Consider the following 18015-nt stretch of genomic DNA (forward strand, 5'->3'; position numbering starts at 1 on the left):
GAAAAAAACCCGGACCGGACCGCCGGGCCCGTCCGGGTGGGCCGGGTTTTTTGCCGGGCTCATATGTTGTCATGTGATAAACGGGTCGGGCTTTGTTATGTCTGGGCCGGTCCCGGGCCTTCAAATCTTTAAACAAAAAAAACCCGGAAACCCGGGACATTAGGTGTTATTATGTAATTGGTTTTCGTAAGTGATCCTAAACTTATAGAATAGATACAATGACACTGGAACATAACCAAATAACCTTAAACTTAACTAATTTCAATCTCATAATTCCCATTGTCGTCGCCTCGCACTGCCGATTCGCCGCCAACTAGTCAAAAACAGAGTTAGGCCCGGAAAACCGGGCGGGCTCTGCCCGGATATTACCGGTCCGGGTTTTACCCGGGCCCTGCAATTAATTGACCCGGGCCGGGTTTTACCCGGGCCCTGGTTTTTTTAGAAAAAAAACCGGCCCGTCACACTATAACCGGGCCGGACCCGGGCCCTGAAAAAAATTGCCCTGCCCCGCCGGACGTCGCCGCTCCACGCCCGACGTCACAACTCGCCGATCCTCCCCGAGGATTCTTCTGGTTCTTCCCCGACGTCACAGTGGGTATCCGACCCGTTGATACCACAGCCCAGTCTGTTGCGACTCGACCCAGCCCACCTCATCTGGCCCAGCCCAGCCTAGCTCAGTCTGACCCGATTTGACCTGACCCGACCCGGTTTGACCTGACCCGACCCGGTTTGACCTAACCCGACCCGGTTTGACTTAACCCGACCCGGTTCACCTGACCCGACCCGGTTCACCCGACCCGACCCGGTCCGGCAAGAATCAGTCGTTTTTTCCTTGTCTGTGCATCCTCACCGTCAGTGCAAGTGCACCAACGACAGATTCTTTTTTACTTGGTATGGCTTTCAATATTTCTCACTCTGGTAGTTCTGATACATGGATTATTGATTCTGGTGCATCTGATCATATGACTTATGACAAATCTTATTTTACCATATTATCCCCTCTACCCATACTCTATGTTACTAATGCTAATGGTGAGTCATTCCCCGTGGTAGGGACATGGTCTGTTCGTATTACTCCTACCATAGAGCTTCACAATGTACTCTATGTACCTGCTCTATCTCATCATTTGATATCTGTTCCCCAACTGAATGCTGACGCTCAGTGCTCTGTGACCTTTTTTCCTATGTATGTGATATTTCAGGATCTTCTCACCGGACGAGTAATTGGTCGGGGGTATTTTTGCGGGGCCGGTTGTTTCATCTGGATCTGACGTACGCAGGAGAAAAACCAGGGGGGCAGTCTCGGACCGCGTTACTCTCCACTTCTGACAAGCTAAGTGAAATTTGGTTATGGCATCGTCGCTTAGGACATCCATCTTTTAGTGTTAAGAAAAAATCCATGCCCACTTTGTTTATTAATGTGGACGAGTCTTGTTTATGTTGTGAGACATGTGTTTTGGGCAAGAGTCATCGATCAACTTATTCCCCTAGTATTTCAACTAAAAGTTTTCTTCCTTTTGAATTAATTCATTCTGATGGTTGGGGACCCTCTAAAGAATCTACTGTCTCAGGCATGCGTTATTTTGTGTCATTCATTGATGAGTGCACACGTCTTTCATGGATTATTCTTCTTAAAAATAAAGATGAAGTTTTTCCAGCTTTTCGTACCTTCCATGCCTCTGTCCAAACCCAATATAATGCCACCATTCGAGTTCTTCGTTCTGATAATGGGGGGGGGGAATATGTGAATCATGTCTTTCAGGAGTTCTTTAACACACACGGAATTGTTCATCAAATAACGTGTCCTTACACACCTAAGCAAAATGGGGTTTCTGAAAGAAAAAATCGTCATTTACTTGATATGGCTCGATGTATTCTTTTTAGTGCCCACATGCCTAAATACCTTTGGGGTGATGCTGTCATTACTTCCGCCCACCTCATTAATCGTCTTCCATCTCGTGTTCTTCAAGGGAAAGTTCCCTATGAGGTGCTTGCATCTCATGTCTCATTACCTTCTTTTCATAATCTTCCTGCCCGTGTTTTCGGTTGTGTCGCTTTTGTTCATCTTCCACACCATCAGCGTTCTAAGTTGGATGCCAGGGCAGTTAAATGTGTGTTTGTTGGGTACGGAGGCCATCAGAAAGGGTACCGGTGCTATCATCCTCCTACTCGGAAGTACTATGTCACTATGGATGTTACCTTTTTTGAGGACATGAGTTACTTTTCCTCTTCTGATACTGCTCTTCAGGAGGAGAATTCCTATTATGAAGAGTTGTATCATGGAGAGGGGGAGACAAATGAGCCAGTCGATATGGTAACAAGTTCCGTTGAGATTACCAAGGTGTCAGCCACACAGGCACCACCGGAGGTCGTCACTCAAGAGATTCAGGCACCAGAAGCTGACAACACAACTGCCCCTCATGTATCCCGTACTACTGTTTATACCCCTGACCAAAGCTCTCCTGGTACAGAAGATCACTCATCTGAGGTTAGTCATTCTATTGAGGCTAATAGTAGACAATATGTTTTGCCAAATAGGTCTACTCGAGGTCAACCCACACAAAAATATGAACCTACCCTTCAGACTAAAGCCAAGTATCTGGTGGCCAATTTTATATCTACCAAAAGATTATCTAAGTCATATGAGTCATTCGTGAATCAAATATCTACTGTATCAGTACCTAACAAAGTGCAGGATGCATTGGGAGATCCAAAATGGAGGAAAGCAATGGAGGAAGAGATGGAAGCATTACAAAAAAACAATACTTGGGAGCTTGTACCTCCACCATATGGCAAGAAGACTGTAGGATGTCGATGGGTGTTTACAGTGAAGCACAATCCAGATGGGTCAGTAAGCCGGTATAAAGCACGCCTAGTAGCAAAGGGGTTCACCCAGACATATGGCATAGACTATGATGAGACATTTGCACCTCTTGCAAAGATAAACACTATCCGGGTATTGCTCTCTATCGCTGCTAACTTGAACTGACCACTTAGGCAGTTTGATGTTAAGAATGCATTCCTTCATGGAGAACTAACAGGGGAAGTATACATGGATCTTCCGCCTGGATATGTGGCCACTTCTCCAAGTAACTCCGTATGCAGATTAAGAAAGTCTTTGTATGGTCTTAAACAGTCACCTCGTGCTTGGTTTGGAAGATTCTCACAATTCATGAGGAAAATTGGCTACATGCAGAGTATTCAGACCACACATTGTTTCTCAAACACCAACAAGAGAAGGTAACAACTCTAATCATATATGTTGATGATATAGTAGTTACTAGTAATGATACTATTGAGGTGGACAGATTACAAAACAGCTTGCCACAGAGTTTGAAATGAAGGACCTAGGTACACTCAAGTACTTCTTAGGAATTGAGGTAGCCCGGGGAAGTGATGGTATCTATCTGTGTCAGAGGAAGTATATCCTTGATCTATTAACGGAGACATGTATGTTAGATTGCACTCCAATTGATACTCTTATTGAGCAAAACCATCGGTTAGCAGAGTACCCAGATCAAGTGCCCACTGACAAAACTCGTTATCAGAGACTAGTTAGACGCTTGATTTATTTGTCACATACCAGACCAGATGTTGCGTATGCAGTAAGTATAGTGAGTCAGTTTATGCATAATCCGAGTGTGGATCACATGGATGCTGTTGTGAGGATTTTGAGGTACTTGAAGTCAGCTCCAGGGAGAGGAGTAATGTTTTCTAATCACAACAATATCCTCGAGATTTGTGGCTTCACAGATGCAGACTGGGCTGGAAATATTACAGATCGAAGATCCACATCAGGGTACTTTACCTTTGTTGGAGGTAATCTTGTTACATTGAAGAGTAAGAAACAAAATGTGGTAGCACGATCTAGTGCTGAAGCAGAATACAGAGGTATGGCTCAGGGAGTGTGCGAATTGTTATGGCTTAGAAGTTTGCTACAAGATATGGGTATTAAGCCTGAATGTGCTATGCAGCTGTACTGTGACAACAAGGCAGCCATTGATATCTCCCATAATCTGGTGCAACATGATCGTACAAAACATGTGGAGGTTGATCGTCATTTTATAAAGGAGAAGCTAGACGCGAAGATCATCAGTTTTCCTTTTGTTTCTACAGAAGAGCAACTTGCCGATATGCTCACAAAAGGAGTGTCTAAAAGGGCCTTTTATGATTCACTTAGCAAGTTGGGCATGGTTGATATGTATGCACCAACTTGAGGGGGAGTGTTGGAGTTAGTGGAAATGCCCATGATTTGTGGAAATTAGTGGAATAGTTGGTGGAAATTAGTGGAAATTAGTAGGTAGAATAGTGCTAGAATTAGCCTATATAATGAAGTGTAATCTGTAAATGAATCATCAAGCAATATAATCATACCATTTCTAGTCATAGGATGTAAATATCTGAATATTTCTTATAGTAATTTTCATTATTCATGTGTAGTGTTTAATTATGACCTTCTGTTTTATTGAAAAACTACTCGAGCAATTTTCATTCGGAACATCTGATATTCAATTTTTAGAAGTTGCACATACCGCGCTATGAGATATAGATAATAACCAATTAAGGTTGCAGGAATGCAGCCATTCACCTGAAGCAAAAGAAATTCCAAGCATTTTCTATTTTATCGTACAAAATCACATAAAACATTTACAAGGAAGCTAAGGTCCCAGATAACAAATCACAATATTGAGAATTATCAAAAGTAGACAAACCGACAGTGAGATTTGCCATGCATGGTTCCTTCTGAAACAAGCATGTTGATATGAGCAAATTAATATAAATACATCGATCTAAATGATATGAATGCATTAACACACTCCTAAAAACAAAAACTAAGCTTAATCGAACTCTTGACTCAAATGATTTTTTTTCTCTAATGAAAACATATACACTTGGTTGAAATGATCAAATCCAAATAATTACAAATAATTCCAATAACAAACTGTAAAGCTAATGGCAAAAATAAGGAAGTAAATTCAGATTCCTAATACAAACTAATTGGGACTGGGTCGTCACACAATAGCTAAACCATTTTCAGTTGGATCATCATCAGGTTTTGGAGAAGGTAGTACAGTCAAGGCCAGTATTCCACTTATGACAGCAGCAACACCTCCCAAAACAAACGCCGGTAAGTTACCACCTCCGAAAGCAGCATCCAATGGTCCGCTCACTAGTGATACAAACATTTGTGGCACGGCAATTGCAATATTCAAGGCTCCCAATGAAAGCCCTTGCCCTCCGCCAGAGTTGCTGCAATATACAGAGGCCATGGTAAACGGAATGTTGTAGGTCACCGCTTGAGGTATCCCCATTGCCGCAAATATAAGCAATGCACCGGCCTTATTAATACCGGCTGGGGGCGGCAACAGCTTATTAACAGAGGCATGTCGATGCTTCTCGGCCAAGTTAGTGACCAATACGGTCATGATAAGACAAATGGCTAGCAGAAAGTTTACCACTCCCCATAGTCCTTTAGCCGCATCCCTGCGAACCCAGTAGACAATCCCAAGTGAACCAGCCCTAACTCCCATGCCATACAGATGTCCTTTCCCGACCACGCCTCCATACACCTCTTTTCCCATCCAGTCTGTGTCGAATAGTAAGAAGCCGAACCATGCAATCCAATTCAAGCAAGTGACCAAAAGCAAGATCCAGACATCGGCTTCTTCAACTCTTTACAAGCACCCGTAATTTTTTTTCAAGAACAAGACTCCTCCCTCTCCTTTTTTTTTCAGTACCATGATCATCATCACTTGTGTCCTCGCGTACATAAATCATAGCCAACACAGTCAGTAGTCCGAGCAAAGCAATGGCTATGAAGAAGCAACTTTTAAGATTTGCACAATAAATATCACAAGCTTTGGTGAGGGTGAAAGGGAACATCTTGTGGAGACTTTTCAATGATCCAGCGGCGTAGCCAAGCACATTTCCAACAGCCATGATAAAACGAGTACCACGCATTAGCTGTGCTCATCTTCTTCGTGTCGGAACCGGATATGTCTGCTAAAAGAGCTCGACAGGGCCCTTGTGACATGTTGTTCGCCACGTCTAACATCCAGAACCCGATCACAAACACAACGACGGCTCGTGGCTTCGTGTGTTAGTACAAGGAATCGCCGCAACCGATGCATATACCAGCGGGGAATCCAATAAGGAAGACGGTGGCAACAAGCGCAACGCCAGCGGCTATAAATAGTCGGCGGCGACCAAAACGAGATCTGCAACGGTCGCTATAGTAACCAACTATGGGTTGCACTACTAAATCGGAAATCGACCCGCACAACCAAACGACGGAGGCCCATTTGTGTGGGACCCCCAGTTGTAGCACGTACGGTGTAAGCAAAGACAACTGTAATGCCCATCCGATTGCACTCCGGCAGCGATGGATGCCACAAGTATCATCTTTTTCTTAGTTTCCGGTCTTGACGAGTTCATCCTCTCAATATCCATTTTCTTTTCTTTAACTTCTGTTTTGGTTTGTTGAATACAGAACGAAAGAACAAAGAGGTGCCTTATATAGGACGTATGAACTACAGTGAAGTTAAGTCCTCATTGGAAAAGAATACGGGAGCAAAATTAGAGTTCGTGACTATTGCTTTGATAAGCAATTATAGGAAATCGTAGTAGGACAAGGAAACATGGAGTAAAATGGAAGTCCATTTTAGGTACTTTGAGTAGTGACAATCTTAATTAGTAGGATCGGACAAGGAAACGGGGACTAAAATGGGAGTCCACAACTATTCCAACTTTCTTTTTCTTGCTCCCTTCTGTGAAATGACAAGAGCTTTTGTGATTAATTAAAGTCGTAAACAAAGCCAAATGAGAATTGTAATTGCAAACGTGAATGATAAGAAAAACTGCAAAACAAAGCTAACCCTAAACATGCAAGTCCATTTAAACAAGTATTGACAGTCAGCCCTTGTTATAAACATCCATAGTGCTTAATCGTACGTCACAGAAGTGATACAACAGTTCTACAGCGTATAAATCAGTGGTCAACAAAATAAGATGTAGTGTTAGCGGCTCATACGACAGAAGTAAGAAAAATGTTACTTGAGTTTCCGTACACGTACGGGTTGTCCACTTACGCGTACCGGCGTCGTATGAAATTAAAATCCATTTATCCTAAGCACTAGCTAGTTACACAAAGTTACAATTACGTACAGATCGAAAAGGTAATACGTACATAGCATATTTTGTCCATTACGGCTGGAGTTTATTTTGCATAAAGGATTAAGATTAATACGTGATCCTAATCAACCTACACTATCCAGCCAGGAGTAGCTAGTTGGGGAACAAGATTGTCTATATCTAAGGCGATATACATTATAATCAATAGCACGGACCAAATTACAGAACTCTATATACAGATTTTTTCTCATACGTAGAGTAGCAATAAAATCCAAAAACAAAACTGTATTATTTAGATGACCTGAGCCAAATTGATTTGGACCCCATAAACTTATATTGATTTAGGCCAATCTGCATATATATATATATGTGTGTGTGTGTTCTAACAAGCAGAAATCCTCACCTTAAGCATAAGTGATTCATCACTCCACTACTTAGTATATGTACATACTTACCGAACCAAAACATAATAGAGTACATGTCTAAGTAAAGAGTTTTTTTCACCAACAGTCCCTCAACTCTGGTGTACCTACCAATGTGATACCTCAACTCTTAATCGTACCAATGTGATACCCAGACTCTAGTATTGCTATCATTGAAGTACTTCCGTTAGTTTTTTTTAACTTTTCCGTTATCTTGGTGACGTGGCAGGTACGTGAGGCCCACAAAGAGGGTTAAAAGACAAAATTAACCTCATCTGAGAGGAGCAATGTTTTTCCCGCCCTTTACCTTGAGAAAAACACCCAAAATTCCAATTTTGGCGTCAATTTTCCCTCTCTACTCCTTAATTTGTGTCTCTTATCTAAACTAAAGAACTACCGCCAACCAGTCGACCACAATCTGATAAAACCTAGATCAATCTCATTTTCTATTTTTACCCTAGCACTTGTTAAACTAACAGAATAAATATATAAATTTATATGGAACATCTCATTTCCACAATCTCATAAGAATATAAAAACACATAACTTAACGAAATTCAAATACATGTTTAAGTACCATTAGTTGCCACCTTTTATGTTGATCTGCCATGATTTTTTCTTGTAAGAACTAATGGTACATGTAGTTGAATTTCGTTAAGTTATGTGTTTCTATATTCTTATGAGATTGTGGAAATGAGATGTTCCATATAAATTTATATATTTATTCTGTTAGTTTAACAAGTGCTAGGGTAAAAATAGAAAATGAGATTGATCTACGTTTTATCAGATTGTGGTCGACTGGTTGGCGGTAGTTCTTTAGTTTAGATATTAGACACAAATTAAGGAGTAGGGAGTGAAAATTGGCGCCAAAATTGGAATTGTTGGGTGTCTTTCTCAAGGTAAAGGGCGGGAAAAACATTGCTCCTCTCAGATGAGGTTAATTTTGTCTTTTAACCCTCTTTGTGGGCCTCACGTACCTGCCACGTCACCAAGATAACGGAAAAGTTAAAAAAAACTAACGGAAGTACTTCAATGATAGCAATACTAGAGTCTGGGTATCACATTGGTACGATTAAGAGTTGAGGTATCACATTGGTAGGTACACCAGAGTTGAGGGACTGTTGATGAAAAAAACTCCCAAGTAAAATTAAGAAGTTCCCATACAAATACTGAATATCAGTGGAAAATAAATCTATATATCAACCAACCTGCTCTGCTGTAGCCTCATTGAATCATGATCTAGTCTTAGTTGTTTCCAGATGATTTAAAAGAAGGGGCAGCATATCTAGCCGAAAACCCACGTTTAGAAGAGTCTTCATCCATTTCGTCCCAACCATCGTCGAAGTTTTGTGCATAGCTCAGAGGATCATACCTGAACCCGGCCTCCGGATTTCCAATACCTCTCTGCCTGCTTGTTCTGGTGTATCGTCTTAATCTGCTTGTCCATGGAAGCTTCAACTTCAGACGTCCCCAACAAGAAAACAACCCCTGGTTTGTGTTTTTAGGGGATGGAACTTGGTCCATGAGTAGAACTCTATCCAGCACAGGTAGTTGTTTCTGGCTTCTTCCTTAGTGATAGAAGCTGTAGTAGGGTCTCTGTTCTCTCTTCCGTTTGTTTTCTTAAGGATAATCTTTGTGTGTGGCAGCTATAGAAGAGAGTGAGGAAGATCGAATTATAAGCACTAAAAGTTGGAATGAATTGTGATGGGATGGGAGGGTCAGAACAACCTATGGTTTTGGCTATATGAATTTATATGATTCTATCAATTATTTTCCAAAATAAATCGATCGTCCAAAATAAAGGAACATGATCGCGTCACGAGATCATGTGGACCACCAAGTCATGCTTCAAGGAAAAAAACAAGGAAACGTTTTCAACATGTGATCCATACTGATTTTATTAAGATTAATTGAGAGTATGCCGATTGATCGATCAATTTCGTTTAAAATCTGGACATTAACTACTATTGTATTACAGTATTAGTAATTGATTGCTTGAGATTTTGACTGTCATTAGAGATTATTTCCAAGAATTCTTCCCTTTTGTCAAATTGAAGAAGAAAATTGACACGTGTTTCTGCTTTTACACAAAAGGATTGCCAAATGTGGAAGCAAACAACCCGCTTTGGATGGAAAGAAACCTTAAACTAGACTAAATGCTTGTAGTGAAGAACATGAATTATAGAAGTTGAAGTGGGATTTTGAGTTTAAGCGAGGAAGTTCATGTGGAGGGTTCATATTACTTGATGGGGCTCATGATCGAAGAGTTTTGGATGTTTATTGAGAGAATATCCAAGTACAAATTATTAGTGCCTTTGAGATTACTTGAGTGATAAACATAAACTACATTGCTTCTTATCCAGTGGACTGGTCCTCTTGTTCCTTGCTTGGTGTAGATTTTGTTTCAAGAATGTGCGAGACTCACACCAGCTAATCCCGTTGGGCAAGTACAGATATTTCCAGAAAAAAAAAACATCTTACTTTGCTCAGTTAACCCATTCAGGCAAGTGAGGCAACACTAGCATTTTAGTAAAGACGAATGCATATTTTCCTGAACATAGAAAACTCACCCGCCACCTCCATTGAGGTCCATGCTAATGACCATATAACATAAGCAGTTTAGCTGAGGTACCTGTATCTGTCATATACGGATATAATTGATAATAATCACTGAGTAAGAGGTACACCGTACACCTAACTTCAATAGCCTAAAAGCAAAAGACGGGTTCTAATTTTGTACCAGAGATGAGCAGACATGAAGAATCATCGAGCCAAGAAACTATGGCAGAGTCCCAAACGTAACCTAAATCGGTTGTACTTAGCCAACCCTGATTCAAGGGAAAATGTTATCATATTCGAATCAGATTTTTTTTTTCAACAGTGGTAAAATAGCTTTTTTGACTAATAAACATTAGAAGTTCATGAAAATTTGGTAAAGGACTGGTGGACTTGCAAACTCAATGTGACATTTCATACAAAGTATGAACAAGGAAGAAGACACTAAAGAGTTGATTAAACAGAACAATCAGTCCACATATAAGAATGTCATTGGCATGACCAATTTAAGCAACATGGAATATCTCTGAGTTATGCTAGACAAGCTGGCTGAATTGTTCTTTAGCTTTAACTATGTTCTGTGGTAATAAAACAAACAAAAACAGTGAGATGTCATCAAAATAACAATAAACTGAATGAAGGAAGGATAGCGGATACTGCTGACGAGTATCTATGAATCTAGTAAGTACTCTCGCCCGCTCTCTATGAGTAGCATGCTTAGAATTATGTGACTTAAAACACGAACATAATTTATGGAACGACGTGCATAACACCAGTTGACATTTAGAGATAAGTACCCCCCCCCCCCCCCCCCATTGGAAGCTAAAATACTGATGAAAAGTATATATTATATTATGAGCACTACAGCAGAGACTACCATGTAATCACCACTATAAAGAGACAGATCCAACAAAGTGAGGCCAAGGTTACATGGTGTAACTAACAAAATTGATTCTGGATTTTAATCCTCATGACAAAGAAAATGGGTAAGTAGACAAAAACATATGTTGAACTCAGGAAAATCATTTTCTTTGAAACGAGGCTGATGAAATCCAAAGGCAAAATCAACACTGACCTACCGTACCAGAGCAAAAGAATAGCCACCAGGCTACATCTTCACTGCCACTTGTTCAGCTGAACTTCTCTTCACCACCCCTCTATGGCACAGCTCATTGAGCAACTCCAAAGCCTCTTCTGCTAGGCCTTCATAAGCTATGCCTTCAATGAGAATGGTGTATGTTGCTTCAGTAGGTTTACATCCTTTTGATACCATATATGCAAGGAAATCAATTGCCCGAGAAGTTTGTCTTGCCTTGCAAAGCCCAAGCATGATGCAGTTGAAAGTGATAGCATTTGGCCTGACACCCATCCCTTCCAAATCACGGACAAACTTGATTGCTTCATCAACCTTTCCTTCTCTACTAAACCCTCCTACAAGTGAAGAGTAAGTGATTATATCAGGCTTTAGACCTTTTTGACGCATCTCAGCCAATAGCCCTATGGCCCGCTCTGTTTTCCCAACCTTTGAGAGCCCATCAATCACTGTATTGTATGTAATTAGAACAGGAGAACAACCCTTGCTACTTAATTGATTAAGTATCTCTACTGCAACATCAACCTTTCCATCTTTGCATAATGCTGTGAGCAAAGTATTGTAGGTGACAATGTCAGGGTAACAGCCCCTAGAAACCATTATATCCAAATATTCAATGGCCCTGTCCATCTTTTTCTCCTTGCAAAATCCATGAAGCAATGGGTTATAACTCAAGGAATTTGGAGTACAACCATGTTTAGGCATCTTCTCCAAAATGTCAATTGCTCGACCCAACAAACCCTTTCGGCACAAGAAGTTTATCAAAATATTGAAAGTAACAACACTAGGAGAACAACCTTTTCCAACCATTTCAGCTAATAGTCTTTCGGCATCCATCCACCTCCCAGTACTACACATGCTACGCAAAATGATATTGTGAGTAATAACATTTGGCTGGCAATCAGAGGACGGCATATCATTCAAGAATTGGATTGCGTCATCCAGCCTGCCTTCCTTGCAAATCCCATTGATAAGAACATTATATGTGACAACATCAGGCTTACATCCTTTGCTCTTCATCTCATCCAGAAGCTTCATTGCCTGCTCAACCCCACTTTCCTTGCAAGTTGCTTCAATCAGTATGGTATAAGTAATCACATCAGGATAACACTCCCTTTGCAACTGCCGATCAAGAACTTCCATAGCTTGCTTCAATTTCCCACTATCACACAACGTACGCAGAATTGTATTATACGTCACAACATCTGGGGAAACACTCATCCTGTCCAAAACCCTCAAGGCATTATCAATCTCCCCCGCCCTGCAGTACCCACTAATCAAAACATTGTATGTTATTACATCAGGAATAGCACCTGAATCCTCTAGAATGTTCATAACCCGCGTCGCCTTCCTTGTCTTCCCACTCTTACAAAACCCACGGATTAAACTCGTGCAAGCAATGATATCCGGTATATCACCCCGGTACACCATGCTCTCAAGAAACCTAAACCCCTCCTCCAACTCACCATTTCTCACCAGCTTACGGAGCTGATTGTTACTCTCAAATTCCTCGAAACCATTAGAAGAATCCGCTCCATTGATACTCCTATTTGGGGTCTTCTCAACATTCTTCAACCTACCATTGGAACTAAGCTGTTCAACTTTAGACACAGCCACTACTCGCTTTCGCCTATAACCATCATGTGCCCTACACCGAATGCTATCAGACATAACAAGAACACGCCCTTTGCAGCCCACAAAGACCCTTGAAGAACTTGGAGTGTTACTCAGCTTATTACTAATCCTGCCCCCAAAACCACTATGAAGTTTGTGAAATGAGCAAAACCCATCAGGGGTTTGCCTTGTGGGTACTATCAAATCCATAACTTTTAACCTACTTGTGTATAACAGAACTAAGAACCCAATACTCAGAACTCCATGCTTACAATGAAAAAATAGCAGTGATTTGAAACCAAGAGCAGAAATTGCAGACCTGAGTGGTGTGTTTCTCGGACAAAGCAGATGTTTAAGCTAGTTTGGTAACAGAGTTGAGGCTTCAAAGACTGAAGAGGCGGTGTCGTGGGTAGAAATGTGCCGCCGTTTTGCTTATCCGAATTTATGTCTTCTTCTCGCTTCAGCAAAGACTTGAATATTGCAACTACGGACGTATTTGAAGTGGGCCCAGAGTGAATACCGTAGCCCATATACGTACACTCAAACTCTGCCCATTGACCTAACACAGGTTCTATTCAGGTCGACTCGTTTTTACTTTTTAGTCTGTTAAATAAAAAGGGAGATGTTACAGAAGTGTTGGATGAGAGGGAAATGTGAGTAACCAGCTAGGAAGCACAGAAACATGCATACACCCACGTTTCCCGCTTCCGAAGCGGAACCACTCCGGAAACGTCTGAAAACGCTCGGAAACGCCTGGAAACGCTCGGAAACGTGCCATAAACGCCCGGAAACGTATTTCTAGAAAAATGAGTTTTGGAAACGCGGTGGAAACGCGAGTTTCTGAATTGGAAACGTGGTGGAAACGCGAGTTTCCGAATTGGAAACACGAGTTTCCAAAAAATAAAGGTTTTTTTATGTTTTTTTATTTGAGATTTTGAGTTACTTAAACTAAAAATTTGTTATTATATTTATTTTTTTGTATAATTTATATATATTTATAATTTTTTTTATTTCGACGTTTCCAAAACGTACCCGCTTCTTAAAATTTTTGAAAAACACGCTTCCGCGTTTCCAAACGTTTCGCTTCCACTTACCCTTATCCGATTCCGTGCAGCCTAGGTAACCAGTTGATAAACCTAGAGTGAACACGGAACTGAGGACAAGTTTACTTGGGTGGGAATCAATTGGAAGTCATTCTCATTCCGCGTTTAAATGTTGTTTACTAAACTATGAGGGAATCAAATATATGTGGGGTTCAATGTTAGATCATGATTCTTTCTTCTTTTTTCATTCCGGAGTGAGAGGTTGGTATTGAATTTGACTCACCCTTGAATCAGATTTATTTCATATTTTACGTTTACAACATTATTAAAATTTCAAATGGTTCATGTCAAGGCCCTATAACTTTAAAAAATATATATAATAGGATATTATTGTAATTAAAAGAGTTATGATTTATACTTCATTTTTCATTCCACATATTAAGTAAACAGAGAAATCAGAGACTCAGAGAATCATTCTCTCTCAATCTCATTCTTCCTCAATTTCATTCATGTTTAGTAAACATACCCTGACGAAAGCCTTATACGGGGCTTGACAATATAAAATTTAACAAATATGAATGATAAATGATCAAATATTCAGGAATATATTCAAATATGAAATCTATTAAAATAAATATAAAAGATCCCATAAAAAAAGTGCATAAAAGTTGTTTTGATCCACTTGAGTTCGTATTGAGATTCTCTCATTGTACTTGCGTGAAATACATGGTATTCTAAGTTTAGTAAGTTGTAAACAAGGGATTAGTAATTGAGCTTTGCCTTTGATATTATGGATTACTATTAGCTTTATAAGGGATTAGGCATTGATCGGTTTGCGTAAAATAAGCACCAGGGAATGAAAAAAAACAGTGATTCATTTCTTGGGTTTAGTGTAATTCATATACAGATTTTAGAGGGAAATAGAGTAAATCATTCCAAATCTCAAATGTGAAAATATTTTCATTGAACTATAATCTACTTGGGTAGGAAGTTTGTTCTCATAAAATATAATTTAAAAAAGAAATAACGTGTACGTGCCTCATCGATGATATTTGTAATCTGATTATATACGTGCTTCTCCATGTTTGAGATTTATATATCACTCCCATTCAAACTTTGTAAAGCATATAAACCTTATTATTAACCTAATTGTAGAGGCTGAAGATGCAATGCAGAATATTGGCAATGGTAAATATACAAGTGAAGTTGCTACTCTTCAAGAAAAAGATTACAAGTTGGGAGAAAGGTCCCCTTCGTGAAAACCAAATTGAGACACCGGAATTGTGACACGTGTTCCCGACAGAGTCTCATCTGTGCTCCTCTTTTGGACCTTTCTATTCATCTTTTGCTTCTGACGATGAACCCAGATTTGGGATGTGGATACGTGTCTCGCATCTATTCGAAGGCGTAAATGAAGCTTTTTAATTGGGCTGTATATGATTTCGGTAGATGCCTTTGTAGCGTCAACACGTGTCCCGAGTATCGAGGCTACTTGGCCACGAGGTAAGTTTCCTGGGTGCAGTCGCAGTTTAAAGGCCTGGACCCGTCGGCCAAAGTGATTTTCTACACGGCTCGGTAAATGTGGCTTCATGCCTTCATGAGTCATGACCAAGCAATTTTTCGATGTCTTGGAGGCGTCTTCACTCTGGTTATTTAGAGTACTAGCAAAAATCTAACGTACAAAGGATTCAGTCTTCTATTTATTAAAACCGAAACCAAAGGAAAATAATAATAACAACACACATCGAAACTTGCACTAAGTGTGGTTTTGATGCAATTTCGGTTATACAACTATCTCCGTAGTAATTTTCGCACTTAACCAAAGAGGAAAATAATCAACGTTAAGTAGTATACTACAGATTTAGAAGGGAAAAAAATTAGAGGCAACCATTATCAAAGCCTATCCTAGGCTTCATCGTTCATACTTCTAAGATTTGATCATCTTGCTACCCACAATTCTCTTTCTTTTTCACATCTCATCATTTGGAAGAAGTATCTGCTAGGTTGATGTGGAGGCCTTCAATGGTCTTTGTGATCCCAACCGGTATTAATCTCTTCTTTTCCTGTTTGGATTTGAAATGTTAATTGGTTACCACCTACTTTAATGGTGGCACTACAAAAAATATCAACAAAAGCCACATTCATATGTGGCTTCTTTGTGGCCTTTACCCATGTGGCCTTTGCCTAACACCCACAAAACCTTCTACAAATGTGGCTTTGTAAATATATTATATACCTTCTACAAACTCTTCTTTTTTGTTGATATTTTTTGTAGTGTGGGGGGAACCATAAGGTAAGTGGTACAAAGACATCGAGGAACGAAGGCCAAGGACCGGGACACCGGGTGATCCATTGAACTAGTAACATGATAAGCATGCATATCCTTCAATAGTAGGTTTGCATCATTCATATGTGTTAAGATCGTGAGAGCGTTCTGTGTTCATGTTATTCTTCCTTTTTTGATTGATAAAAGACTTTACGTCCTATCCTTCAATAGTAGGTTTGCATCATTCATATGTGTTAAGATCGTGAGAGCGTTCTGTGTTCATGTTATTCTTCCTCTTTTGATTGATAAAAGACTTTACGTCCATGGTAATAAGGGTTCAGCTCACTTCGTGGGCTCTAACCAGATTGTTTATTTATTTTGTCTAATAAATCCATGTATTAGTTATGTAGGGATAGTCAAACTTTGTGTCTGAGTGTTCACTCAATGTGACTTGTTTGCTCTAGGTAGGTGACAAGTTAATTGATTTGTCAAATGGTCGCTGCCGCCTAGTAGCAAGGTGAGACTAAGTGTAGCCGAATTTATTTTTTGGTGGCAACATGGTTGGAGAGCTGCTTTATTGGACATTAGGATATGTTCGCGATGCTTCATCGTTTCTAGGGATACATATCTACTGTGTTCTCAATTATGTCACCGTTGTTTCAAAACAAATAAAATCTCCAATTGAGTATTACTCTTTTTCAAGTCTTTGTAATAAAGGATTTAGGCTTTATATCAAACATATATTCGACAGTTTCATTAATGAAGGCTAGAGGGCAGCCATACTAGCCCTTTATTAAAAAAACAATTATGTAAGGGCTGAGTGCGGCTGCCCTCAAGTCTTTATTAATGAAACAGTTAAATACAAAAGTGAGACATGAAGCCTAAACTCGTTATTACAAAAACCTGACATAATATTAAAGATCCCTACAAACAATTACCCACAAAGCACCAACTAACAAAAAGTATTACACTAATGACGACTGTATTTGCTTTCAACCATCAATGACATGGTGGACAGATCACTAGATACGTAACTTAATCAACAATGAAACAACAATTACATATCCTAATGTCTAATAAAACAGTTCTCCAACTATGTTGCCGTTGGAAAATAAATCTGACGACACTTAATTTCACCATGTCACTAGGCGGCAACGACCATTTGACAAAATAAAGAACTCGCTGCTTACCTAGAGTAGACAAGGTACACTGAGTGCGCACACGAACACGCAGCCCGACTCGCCCTATACACAAAATGCGCAACATATATATTAAATAAAAATAATAAACAACTCGAAAAAAATAACAAACTTATTATGGAAGAGACCAATAGGAGAGCCCATACCAAGACACTAGGCCATACTAGGCCAACAAGCAGTATCAAGGCCCAAAAGGGTAAGGCAGGCCCATGACCACCCTTTGCCGCCTAAGACTCGGTCAAGCCGACCACCCAAACTTCATGACCACCATAGCAATGACGAAACCACATCAGCCCTACTATCAAGAAGGCGCCGCAACCAAGGGCAACCCCAACCTTCAAGCACACTATGAGGTCCAAGTCCCCAAATCAAAGATCCACCATTAAAGCCAACTTTCACATGTGAGCACCGCCGTCATCCACATAAATGAGCCAACGACCAAACCCCCATCGACACAACATAGCCCCAATGTTGCCCCTATTCCGATCTCCATCAATCTCTCTCCGCTCACTCCACAACGCCCCTATAAAAAAGACTTTACGTCCATGGTTTCAAAAGAAAAAGGTAATAAACAACAAGTTCAATAATTCATTAGTTCCATTATTGATGGGGCCAAAATAACATTTTCAATTAACCCTCTTGTGTAGTTGTAGTATCATTTGGAAGTGAGTATCGTTCATGCCGGAGATTG

The 18015-nt window shown here is 40.1% G+C and overlaps 1 protein-coding gene and 1 pseudogene across 1 annotated transcript; both read right to left on the minus strand.

The window, feature by feature from the left end:
- Window positions 1–5012: 5012 nt before the first annotated feature.
- Window positions 5013–6450, minus strand: LOC126795814 (sucrose transport protein SUC2-like; annotated as a pseudogene).
- Window positions 6451–10932: 4482 nt separating this feature from the next.
- Window positions 10933–13244, minus strand: LOC126796119 (pentatricopeptide repeat-containing protein At1g09900). Its single transcript, XM_050522883.1, has one exon. The coding sequence runs from the start codon at window positions 13024–13026 to the stop codon at window positions 11218–11220; it is 1809 nt and encodes a 602-aa protein (XP_050378840.1). The 5' UTR covers window positions 13027–13244; the 3' UTR covers window positions 10933–11217.
- Window positions 13245–18015: the final 4771 nt, after the last annotated feature.

The sequence above is a fragment of the Argentina anserina genome, chromosome 5, assembly GCF_933775445.1.
Source record: "Argentina anserina chromosome 5, drPotAnse1.1, whole genome shotgun sequence".
NCBI classification, from domain to species: Eukaryota; Viridiplantae; Streptophyta; class Magnoliopsida; order Rosales; family Rosaceae; genus Argentina; species Argentina anserina.

What these genes read in the sequence shown, in the direction of transcription:
- LOC126796119 (XM_050522883.1), bottom strand. Translation starts at nt 13,026, where the DNA reads ATGGATTTGATAGTACCCACAAGGCAAACCCCTGATGGGTTTTGCTCA.